This window comes from Salvelinus namaycush, chromosome 3 (assembly GCF_016432855.1).
Source record: "Salvelinus namaycush isolate Seneca chromosome 3, SaNama_1.0, whole genome shotgun sequence".
Lineage (NCBI taxonomy): Eukaryota > Metazoa > Chordata > Actinopteri > Salmoniformes > Salmonidae > Salvelinus > Salvelinus namaycush.
This window is the reverse complement of record NC_052309.1, coordinates 86,084,652-86,097,446: the sequence shown is the minus strand read 5'-3', so window position 1 is coordinate 86,097,446 and position 12,795 is coordinate 86,084,652. Positions and strand designations below refer to the sequence as shown.

The 12,795-nt window shown below is 40.1% G+C and overlaps 1 protein-coding gene across 1 annotated transcript; it reads right to left on the bottom strand.

Moving 5' to 3' along the window:
- Nucleotides 1–6,727: 6,727 nt before the first annotated feature.
- LOC120044735 (heterogeneous nuclear ribonucleoprotein A0-like) lies at nucleotides 6,728–8,387 on the bottom strand. Its single transcript, XM_038989415.1, has 4 exons — nucleotides 8,304–8,387; nucleotides 7,867–7,962; nucleotides 7,331–7,486; nucleotides 6,728–6,748 (listed from the first exon to the last, which is right to left on the bottom strand). The coding sequence occupies exons 1-4, from the start codon at nucleotides 8,385–8,387 to the stop codon at nucleotides 6,728–6,730; spliced, it is 357 nt and encodes a 118-aa protein (XP_038845343.1).
- Between the last annotated feature and the right edge of the window lie 4,408 nt (nucleotides 8,388–12,795).

The window sequence follows — 12,795 nt, the reverse complement described above, 5'->3', positions numbered from 1 at the left end:
GATTCTTTACGTAAAACGCATCGCGCAAAGCATCAAGGAGTGACCACTTCTATTCCAAAGGAAAAATAGTACCAAATAGAAAAGTAGAAAATACTAAATGTCTTAAGAAAATGTGTGTGCTTGCTAGTTTAAAGTGCATTTACAGTTTTAACAGATGGAACTATCCAAGCAGAAGATAAATCTCCTTCAACCAAACTCAATATCACTTTTGAAATATTTTTTTTATATATTTTTTAAATAAATAGCCTATTAACTTTTCGACAAGTTAACAAATGACATGTTGGATTAACGTCTCCAACTCAACCAACAATAAAAGTTAAAGAATGCTATTAAGCTAGTGGCTCAGATGGAACTATCCAAGCAGTAGACACATCTCCTTTATATGTTGATATGTGGTTGCCTTGTCAACCAAACACAATTCAATAATACTTTTGTAATACAGTAAAGAGCCTAAAGTTAAGGCTATCTTCCAAACTAATGTAACAATAAACCTTAAATGAGTAACACACCCATAGTTAATGTAACTATACATTTCTTCTTATGTAATCATATAAAGCGTGCAGGTTGAAGATAGCATACATACAGTAGGTCGTTGAAGGTTTGTGGAGATCGGCACAAATGTAAAAATAATCAGAAAATTGATCAAATGGCATTGATCACTTGCACTTTTAATGTAATTTCAACTGCAATCCAGGTCATTTGGTTCTGCTATTAAATGAAGCACAGTGATAACACATGAATCTGTTGTATAAACAAAAGATATCATTGTTTTCCCATTTGAACTTTGCTGTGGTTTTAAATGGTTGAAAGCGCAGTGATAGATATTTGGGTGACTAAACCAAAAATCAGACATTGTTTTTCCATTGGAATTCTGTTGTGCTTTTAGATGGTTGTAAGCATAGTGATACAACATTGGAAATTCAACCAACTTTTAGCTGTCTTTTTGAGTGGGTAATCTCATTGATTAACGTCTCAACCCAATATTACCCAATTATCCACATTGAAAATATGTGGTGTGCCCAGTGGGATACAGAGGTGAGTGTATTTCAGTGTGTGTGTGTGTGTGTGTGTGTGTGTGTGTGTGTGTGTGTGTGTGTGTGTGTGTCACAGCAGCGGTTTTACCAGGTAGGTGTGACAGGGTTTGAATTTTATGTGTTTGCCCTCGACACCTCTTCTGACAGGTGAACCTTGTAGTGAAAGATCTTCATGTCCACCTTCAGAGACACAGAAAAGTCACAGGGTTAGAGGAGAGAGAAAGAGAAGATGAGAGAGGGAGAGTGAGCGAGAGAAAAGAGGTGAGGGATGGTTGAGTTTCATTTTACAGCCAGTAGGGGGTAAAACAGCTCTACTCCTGTAAAGTCCTAAGATTATCCACAAGACGGCTTTCCCAAGGAAAACCAGTCAGATAAACATGCTGTATTAGAGGTAGAGAATTACACTGGTCAAAGAGATCACAGCAATCACAGCCACCAATTATCATACACCATCTATCTAACCGCTCACTTCCTCAGGCAACAGTTCAGACCACCAGACTGAGGATTCATATTTTCCATACACAGAAAATTGCAAGTCTTTCCCAGGCATCCTAAGATTTCCGTTCATACGGGAAATGCTATTTAAAAGTACACCAGACCACCACACCAAAACAATTGACATAATCGGACATAATTATACCACTGTAAATTGAGAAATATACACAGGAATCTAATTGTTTCTGGTTGTATTTGTTGCAAATTCATCAACTCAAAGTTCTCTCAAAGTCCAAACAATTTTTTTGTATGTAGCCTAGTTTTAACGTAGGCCCATGAAGCACTGTTGGCCGACTGGTAAGATATTATGTGGTTATTATAGCCTATTGAAAATGGCATTCATTAGCTAATAACCCACTAATTGTGTTGACTGGTGAATATCCCATGCATGCTGTGCTAAACAACCAGACAAGCAAATGACTGCTATAGTGGAGTTTCAGCACCATGGACAGAGGTCAATCAATTCCCGGCTAATCTGACTACAGTTAGACCTGTGCTCTCGCTTTTATTAGTAAATGTCTATTTCCTATTGTAGAGGAGAGTGGGGTAAGTGGAGCAACGTTTTTTTACATTCAGCATCACCCCATCAAGGGAAACATAGTATTCTTTCTAACAAATATATTTGCATATATTTCAGGATGATGTGTATCCCTGGAAATAATCAGAATTCATGTAAATATTACAGTTTTGAAAACATAGCTTGTTGAAAAAAGTTATTGTGGAACAATATACACCTTACCCAGGGTAAATTAAGCTGCTGGACAGGGTAAATTAAGCTGCTTACTTGGTGTAAATCTGTTTTTAGGACACAATGTAAAAACAGAGAGCGGGAGCTCGTCTGAGCGGTTGTGTTCTGTTTGATGTCATATTGATATGTTAAACAAATGTGTAATTAGTGATTCCCTCGAACCTGCACATGAACCTGTTTTTCATTTGTTTTGTTTATTGTATATTAGCTGTGTTCTCCTTCACTTTAACCAGGCTAAAAAGAGAGAAGCTTGAATGATTCAGGTTTTATACTAATGGTGGAGGAGAAATACAACTTGTAAACTGTTATAGACTTATTTATTTTGCCACTCAACCCAAACTTTAACAACCCGTATGTGTGTTAGGCAGAGCGCCCCATGCTCTTGTATAAACCTGGGGTGGCCTAGTGTGGCAGTTTGACTTATGCATTTGGTGTTCTTTCAAATGAGCTAACAGTGGCATTTTCTGATGCTTTCAAATCAAATCAAATCAAATTTATTTATATAGCCCTTCGTACATCAGCTGATATCTCAAAGTGCTGTACAGAAACCCAGAAACCCAACGTGATTCAACGTGATTCTTCTTCGCTTTCACCACAAATGGGAAGAGAATAAAGACATCTCTGCATGAACCAGAGAGCGTACATCGCTCCAAAACATCTGTCTCTGCACAAGTACACACAGGTGTGAAGAATTACATGTTAAGCTGTATCAGCCCTTACCCAGAATCACCAACCCACATTTTTAATGATCATGGTCACAGTATGGATAAGGTCCACATGGTGCAAAATACATTGATCCTTAGTGGTTTTGGAACACGCAGCATTTCATTAAAACAAACAACTAGCAACATCTGAGAGCTAATATGCCCTTTTAACCAAAGCAGTAGAGCAGAGCTTCATATTTCACTACCTAACCAGTTTGTCCAGAACCCATAGCCTATGAAAACCCTATTAGTACCATGAGCATACCACTGTGCATCCCGCTGCTGGCTTGCCTATGAAGCCAAGCAGGGTCATTCCTGGTCAGTCCCTGGATGCTGCTGAAAGTGGTGTTGGAGGGCCAGTAGGGGGCACTCTTCCTTCTAGTCTTAAGATCAAAATCCCAATGCCCCAGGGGAAGTGATGGGGACATTTCCCTGCGTAGGATGCTGTCTTTCGGATGAGACGTTAACGTGTGACCTTACTCTCTGTCACTAAATATCCCATGGCACTTATCGTAAGAGTAGGAGTGTTAACTCTGGTGTCCTGGCTAAATCCGGGCGGCAGGTAGCCTAGCGGTTAAGAACGTTGGGCCATTAACTGAAAGGATGCTGGTTTGAATCCCTGAGCTGACTAGGTGATATCTGTTGATGTGCCCTTGAGCAAGGCACTTATCCAGAACAGAGGCAAATAGGGTTAAGAGCATCTGCTAACATGTACATTTCCATCATGGCACACATAACCTTCCCCTCATTTCTAATTGGCATGTATCACTCCTCACCTCTCCAGCTGTGGTGAGCGTTCTGGCACAAATTATTGTCATCATCTGGAAAGGCACTATATAAATGTTGGGCCCTATAAAATATGTATTTTTTTGTGCCTGATTCCGATTAGTCTTTTTCCAAATTCCGTTTCCTCCATTTCGTTTAAGGTTTCTTTTCCCCGCTTTTTTCCCTTCATTTTATCAAGAAAAAAAACCAACGTTTTAATAGAAGACTAAATTGGACATGGTCCAAGCACACCAAGAGAGTTGTGAACAGGGCACGACAAAACCTATTCCCCCTCAGGAGACTGAAAAGATTTGGCATGGGTCCTGAGATCCTCAAAAGGTTCCACAGCTGCACCGTCGAGAGCATCCTGACTGGTTACATTACTGCCTGGTATGGCAACTGCTCAGCCTCCATCCACAAGGGTAGTGCGAATGGCCCAGTACATCACTGGGGCCAAGCTTCCTGCCATCCGGGACCTCTATACCAGATGGTGTCAGAGGAAGGCCCTAAAAATTGTCAAAGACTCCAGCCACTCTAGTCATAGACTGTTCTCTCTGCTACCGCACGGCAAGCTGTACCGGAGCGCCAAGTCTAGGTCCAAGAGGCTTCTAAACAGCTTCCACGCCCAAGCCATAAGACTCCTTAACATCTATTCAAATGGCTACCCAGACTATTTGCATTTCCCCCCCCCCCTTCTCTACACCACTGCTACTCTCTGTTGTCACCTATGCATAGTCACTTTAATAACTCTACCTACATGTACATACTACCTCAACTAACCGGTGCCCCCGCACATTGACTCTGTATCAGTGCCCCCCTGTATATAGTCTCGCTTTTGTTATTTTACTGCTGCTCTTTAATTACTTGTTACTTATTCTTATCTGTATTTTTTTTGTAACTGCATTGTTGGTTAGTGGCTCATAAGTAAGAATTTCACTCAAAGGTCTACACCTGTTGAATTCGGCACATGTGACTAATACAATTTGATTTGATGTTCTAAGTCTAAAGCAAAACAACATCAAGAGACCACTTTTGAGGTCTGGATTAATTTAGCAGATTTTTGATTTTGGGGTGTATTTACCCTTTAATTCCAGTGTGCACCTACAGTAGCAAGAGGCAGTTTAGAAGTGTTTTTGGAGTGCGCACGTGATGGCAGAGTTCGCAAAACAAATACCCACTGTATTGATTGGTAAGGTAAGCATAGGCTACTTTGTAGTTAACATCTAATTGAAAAGGTTTATGGGAAAGCCTTTCCATCTACCAGAAGACTTTTCATTAGAATCTTCGCTAACAGCTACACAAAGTGGCAGGCTTGCCCACCACACATACAGACAAGGAATTCAAATCAAATCAAATGTTATTAGTCACATACACATGGTTAGCAGATGTTATTGTGAAATGCTTGTGCTTCTAGTTCCGACAGTGCAGCAATATCTGCAATAACAAGTAATCTAACAATTCCACAACAACTACCTTATGCACACAAATCTAAATAAAGGAATGGAATAAGAATATATAAATATATGGATGAGCAATGACAGAGCGGCATAGGCAAGATGCAGTAGATGGTATTTAATACAGTATATACATATGAGATGAGTAATGACTAAAGCTAAAGCTTGTATGTAAACATATGTAAACATTAAAGTGCCATTATTAAAGTGACTAGTGATCCATTTATTAAAAGTGGCCAATGATATCAAGTCTGTAGGTAGGCAGCAGCCTCTCTGTGCTAGTGATGGCTGTTTAACAATCTGATGGCCTTGAGAAATAGCTTCAGTCTCCCGGTCCCAGCTGTGATGCACCTGTACTGACCTCGCCTTCTGGATGGTAGCGGGGGGAACAGGCAGTAGCTCGGGTGGTTGTTGTCCTTGATGATCTTTTTGGCAAACCTGTGACATTGGGTGCTGTAGGTGGTGTCCTGGAGGGCAGGTAGTTTTCCCCCGGTGATGCGTTGTGCAGACCGCACCACCCACTGGAGAGCCCTGCGGTTATGGGCGTTGCAGTTGCCGTACCAGGCGGTGATACAGCCAGACAGGATGCTCTCAATTGTGCATCTGTAAAGGTTTGTGAGGGTTTTAGGTGACAAGCCAAATTTCTTCAGCCTCCTGAGGTTGAAGAGGCACTGTTGCGCCTCTGTACGCAGAGGAACTTTTAAAAAACTTTACACCTTCTCCACTGCGGTCCCGTCGACCCAGGGCCTCAAGCTTAACGATGAGCTTGGAGGGTACTATGGTGTTGAATGCTGAGCTATAGTCAATGAACAGCATTCTTACATGGGTATTCCTCTTGTCCAGATGGGATAGAGCAGTGTGATGGCGAATGCAATTCTCATTGCCCTCTAGAAGTTTGCAGAAAATATGAATCACTGATGCATTGTGTTTTGGGCAAATGTATTAATTTTCAATAGGCTACATTTTGTTGATCCTTACTAAGTTATATACATTTTTGAACATTGATAAATTCTGTTTTAATGTCTGGATTCCGTCAGCGTCCATATCGCAGATTTACAGGGCCCTATAAATGCAATCAATCAATCAATCAATCATTACTACTACTGCTGTCACTATCATAAATACTTCTAGCAAACACACATTTTCTTTAGGAAATGTCCCTTTCTAGTAATATCTTCGGTTATCCTACTAAAAGTTAAACCTACTCGAATTACAAAACAGAATATGATGCAACATAGGCCTTATAATGTTCACAACATTGAAAACAATTGGCATTTCATTACAAATCAGTAAATCAAGGTACATAAGACATCTGAAAACAAATTGTTACAATCAAACCAAATCATAGAAGAAAAAAAAACTAATCTACATTTATTTTTCAACAAATAATCCATGTATCCCATCCAGTTTGGATTTCCTTTAAATAATGTAGATACAGTATCATCCGGCCTCTGATACATTCTCGAAGATGCTCAATTGATGAACAGACCCATGGACCGTCTGCGGATAGACCTGGCTGGGATGACCTCAACCTTCTGGGTCATCCATCTATATGAAAGATTAGATTTTAGCATGGTAAAAGAGTTGCAAAAACAGTGACTTCTGTTGGACTCTTGCATATGACTTTAGACTTGACTCAGTGTTTTAATAGTCAAGGGTTGAATCAAAGTATATATATTTTTTAACAAATTGACCTTTGACCTAGAAGAGTCTACGCAATGTTAACCTGCATGGATCATAACACACATCTGTTTATGAAGAGAGATACTTGAGATTTGACTCAGACTCGCCCTGTTGAGATTTAAGACTTGACTGGTGCTGAAAGACCTGTGACCCAGACAGTGACATATTGATAAGACTGGCTGCATGTGCTGGATAAAAGCAACCTACACACAACCATGTCAACACAACACTCATTAAAACATGTTTTTAATGTGTAATCACAACGACAAAAAAGTCAGAGGATTAAAGTGAAAAAATACAAAATTCCTAACGTTGATGATTTCTGTAAATCCAATCAGTTTTCCACATTGATTCAACATCATCATATTTACTTTTTTGGTTGATATGACATAGAAACATTGCTGATTCATTCAACAAGTCTTTGCCAAATGTTCTGTTTTGATTTACCTTCAGACTGACTACTCTCTTGACCTCCACTTCCATTCCTCCTATATAGTGAGGACCCGCCCAGTCTGCCGTATCTGCCTCCTCCTCAGAGGAAAACATCACAAATCCGAAAGCACTGGCACTCTTTGAGTCAGAGTCCTGTGGAGTCTTCTTGATCTGTTTTCAGAGGATGGACCATCACCATAACCAATAAAAACACCAATAATCCAAAAAAATACTTTGATTTAAAGGGGTCAATCTGTGATAGCTACATCCATTTATGGACTTTTAAATGACTGATATACAGCCATTGATTCTTGAAGAATATAACTTATAAATACCTGGTGAGATTAGTTCAACTGTCTTACTGTCTGTCCCATTAGAATGCAAAATATAAGCTTGTTTTACTCCACTGACTGGAGCGTAAAAAAGGTGGAGGGGTGGGTGCTATGTTTAAAACTACAGTTTGCCCCTTTAAAAAGGTATGGTTTAGGCCTTATCCACGTGAGGCTAATATTACAATAATTGATTTATCTTATTTACACTTATCAGCCTACCGTGCATGCTGTAATGCTGCCCCACTGTCGGAAGTAAGCTTGTAGGTATCCTTCATTTATGTTAGTGATCAGATCCTTAATAAAAAGGCCGTGATCCTGTCCAACAGATAAAAAATAAAGCCAGTCATATTTTTATTTTAAAATGTAATCATAGTAAAGTAACTATATCGTGTGTCTGTAATAGGAATACTATGAAAATACACGACATCCATTCATAGGCTACTAAGAACTACAGATGTCAGACCTTAATTTGATAACCCTGTTGTTGCAGCAAATCAAAGACTTGATTTGGCATAACTAAAAAATTTCCATTAATTATAATCCACATTTCCTGTTGCTGCAGGATTATTTTCCTGCTGTGACAAACTGGTCAAATTAAGACCCTACACACCTGTAAGTGTGTTTTAGGATGGTCAGAAAAATAAGTGTTTGTTTACCAGTTTACACTTTTCGGCCAAAGCAGCCATGCATTTTTTAGGGAGGGATATGTACACTCTCCTTTGAGGCTCCATTTTCTTCATAACTAGAGGGAAACAGAATAAATCAATATTTAATTTAACCCTGTGAAAAGCTGTAGTCTTTGGATATTTGCTTTAGACAAAAACCAAAATCGATCAGTGTATGCTTTATAAAATATATTTTAAAAAATGATCATTGTCATAATTAACTTAACATGAAAATAACCTGTTAGAGTAAGATAAAACTAATGTTTCATTAGTAGACTTTATTTTCTGCAATAAAAAGCCCAAAATGTGATCTTTCACGAGAAGTATAATGATATATATTGTCTTACATACCAACAGAGGTCGTAGAGATGTACTTCCACCGGTTTGTTTGGTAGCCCTAAGAGCATTGCCTAGGAAAACCCATTCTAAAATAGAATTCAACAGGTGGATTTGGGGTGGGTACAACGTTTCTCTTCCTGCTTCACAAGAAGATGTTGCAATCCTACTCTTGGCTTTCTACAAGTTCCATGTTACTCACCTTGCAGCATAGCTCACATATTACTGGATTGAATTCCACAGAAATGTCTTAGTAAAAGGGCATTGTTCCCCCTCCTCCCCATTGTGATATGTTGCCTCCTAGGAATGAATGTTAAGTAAACATCTAGGTAATGATGAGGGTCATCTTGGGGTCATGATAGGGGCTGCACCAAATGATTGATGTATTCTAATAATTGATTATGCTTATGTTGTATTAATAGAAGGGGAAGGGCTATAATACCCTCCACCACTACATTTATAGGGTCCTGGACCACAGATTAGCAATATATGCATTATAAGGTTTAATAATGTTCCACAGTTATTTTCTAGTCTTATAAGAAACGGTCTGAGAGATGTGAGTTATTGCAGTCAAAACAGGGTGTCTGTGAGAAAGCACCTCAAGGCTAAAAGAGATTCATAGACACAGACCCCTGCAGAGTAAATAGATAAGAGACAAGTCAGACACACCACTGTAAGCCACACAGGAATGGAACATTACTGCTGAGCCCTTAGAAAAGACAGGACTATTGTTTTCTCCTGCAAGTTTGTATAACTGCATATGCATGGGCTTGGTCTCATGAGTAGAAGGTGTTGACGTAGGCAGTTACATCACTAGGGGTTGACTGCAAGCATATTAAAGCAACTTTTACCTTTTATATTTTGCAGAACTTACTCTGAAACATGCGTGCTGTGTTTCCATTGTCAACTTCTGTCTGCAGTTGCATTAATACAGGTTTGATTGATTTACTTAAAGAAGATATTTTCTGATTTCACCAATAAGCCAATGATTGAAAAGGAACAAGGAACATACCCCAACAGTAACATTAGGTGACAGTAATGTTAGGTGACACCAGAACTGGGATTACTCACCACGGACTGGAAGAAGCTTTTTCCTTTAACGAGTCCGACGAGAAAGATATACTGCTCTCCCGGGAACAGGCCCAGATCCACGTCATTTGCGTGAAGGACGGAGGAAAAGAGGACGCAGATCAAGCTGCCTTTTGAGATTCCGTAGGCGAGCAAGTCAACTCCCATTGCCATCAATTCTACTTGCAATCATTGGAAAATAAAATGGATGACCTACAATTATGATTATCCTACCAACGGGACATTAAGAACTGTAATATCCTATGTTTCACATAGTTGTGGCTGAACGACGACACGGACAATATAGAGCTGGAGGGATTTTCAATGCACCGGCAGAACAGAGAAGCTACGTCTGGTAAGATGAGGGGTGGGGGTGTGTCTTTTTGTCAATAACAGCTGGTGTGCGATGTCTAATATTAAAGAAGTCTCAAGGTATTGCTCGCCTGAGGTAGAGTACCTCATGATAAGCTGTAGACCAGACTATCTACCAATGGAGTTCTCATCTATATTTTTCGTAGCCGTCTATTTACCACCACAGACCGATGCTGGCACTAAGAGCGCACTCAACCAACTTTATAAGGCCATAAGCAAACAAGAAAATGCTCACCCAGAAGTGGCGCTCCTAGTGGCAGGGGACTTTAATGCAGGCAAACTTAAATCAGTTTTAACAAATTTTTACCAGTATGTCACATGTGCAACCAGAGGAAGAAAAAAATATATATATATATTTTTAACTCTGGAACACCTTTACTCCACACACAGAGATGCATACAAAGCTCTGCATTTGGCTAATTCGACCATAATTCTATCCTCCTGATTCCTGCTTACATGCAAAAACGAAAGCAGGAAGTACCAGTGACTCGCTCAATACGGAAGTGATCAGATGGAGCGAATGCTATGCTACAGGACTGTTTTGCAAACAGACTGGAATATTTTCCAGGATTCATCCAATGGCATTGAGTATACCACCTCAGTCATTGGCTTCATCAATAAGTGCATCGCCGACGTCGTCCCCACAGAGACCATACGTACATATCCCAACCAGAAGCCATGGATTACAGGCAACATCCGCATCAAGCTAAAGGCTAGAGCTGCCGCTTTCAAGGAGCGGGACACTAATCCAGATGCCTATAAGAAATCCCGCTATGCCCTCAGACGAACCATCAAACAAGCAAAGCGTCAATACAGGATTAAGATTGAATCCTACTACACCGGCTCTGACAGGGCTTGAAAACTATTATGGACTACAAAGGGAAACCCAGACGCGAGCTGCCCAGTGACGCGAGCCTACCAGACGAGCTAAATGCCTTTTATGCTCGCTTCGAGGCAAGCAACACTGAAGCATGCACGAGAGCACCAGCTGTTCTGGATGACTGTGTGATAACGCTCTTGGTAGCCAATGTGAGCAAGACTTAAAACAGGTCAACATTCACAAAGCGGCAGAGCCAGATGGTTTACCAGGACTTGTACTCAAAGCATGTGCGGACCAACTGGCACGTGGCTTCACTAACATTTTCAACCTCTCCCTGACTAAGTCTGTAATACCTACATGTTTAACTTCATAGTGATAGGGGGCAGCATTGCGAAGTTTGGATGAAAAGCGTGCCCAGAGTAAATTGCCTGTTACTCGGACCCAGAAGCTATGATATGCATATAATTAGTAGATGTAGATAGAAAACACTCTAAAGTTTCAAACACTGTTAAAATAATGTCTGTGAGTATAAAATAACTCATATGGCAGGCAAAAACCTGAGAAAAATCCAACCAGGAAGTGGGAAATCTGAGGTTTGTAGTTTTTTTAAGTGATTGCCTATCCAATATCCTGTGTCTATGGGGTCAGATTTCCCTTCCTAAGGCTTCCAGTAGATGTCAACAGTCTTTAGAAGTTGTTTCAGGCTTGTATTGTGAAAGGGGAGAGAATAAGAGCTGTTTCAACAAGTGGTCAGGCTGAAAGCCTTTAGTTTAGTCTCGCACGTGGCCGTGAGCGCGCCGCTCATTCTCTTTCCTTTCTAATGACAACGGAATTGTCCGGTCGGAATATTATTGAAGATTTATGATAAAAACATTCTAAAGATTGATTATATATACATCGTTTGACATGTTTCTATGAACTTTAATGGAACTTTTTTGACTTTTCGTCTGGACTTTGTGCCCGTGCTTTGTGCATTTGGATTACTGGACTAAACGCGCGAACAAAAAGGAGGTATTTGGACATAAAGATGAACTTTATCGAACAAAACAAACATTTATTGTCTAACATGGAGACCTGGGAGTGATTCATTTTAACGCTCTTTCTGACTTTTGTGACACCTCTCCTTGGTTGGAAAATGGCTGTATGGTTTTCTGTGACCAGGCGCTGACCTAACATAATCGCATGGTGTGCTTTCGCCGTAAAGCCTTTTTGAAATCGGACACTGTGGCTGGATTAACAAGAAGTGTATTTTTTTTAAATGGTGTATAATACTTGTATGTTTGAGGAATTTTAATTATGAGATTTCTGTTGTTTGAATTTGGCACCCTGCAATTTCACTGGCTGTTGGCGAGGTGGGACGCTAGCGTTCTGAACGATCCCAGAGAGGTTAGAGCAGACCGCCAAAGTCCCTGTGAAATGCTTACTTACAAGCCCTTAACCAACAGTGCAGTTCAAGAAGAGTTAAGAAAATATTTACAAAATAAACTAAAGGAAAAATAATAAAAAGTAACACAACAACATAACAGTAATGAGGCTATATACAGGGGGTACCGGTACTGAGTCAGTGTGCGGGGGTACTGGTTAGAGGTAATTTGTACATGTAGGTAGGGGTGAAGTGACTATGCATAGATAATAAACAGAGAGTAGCAGCAGTCTACAAAACAAATGGAGGGGGGGTGTCAATGTAATAATCCGGTGGCCAGGCCTACCCATGACTGTTCCCCTGCCCAGTCATGTGAAATTCAGATTAGGCAAAATGAATTTATTTCAGTTGAGTGATTTCCTTATATGAACTGTAACTCAGTAAAATTGTTGAATTTGTTGCATGTTGCATTTATATTTTTGTTGAAGCTTGAAAGCGGTGACAGGCAGCCCAGATACAATGAA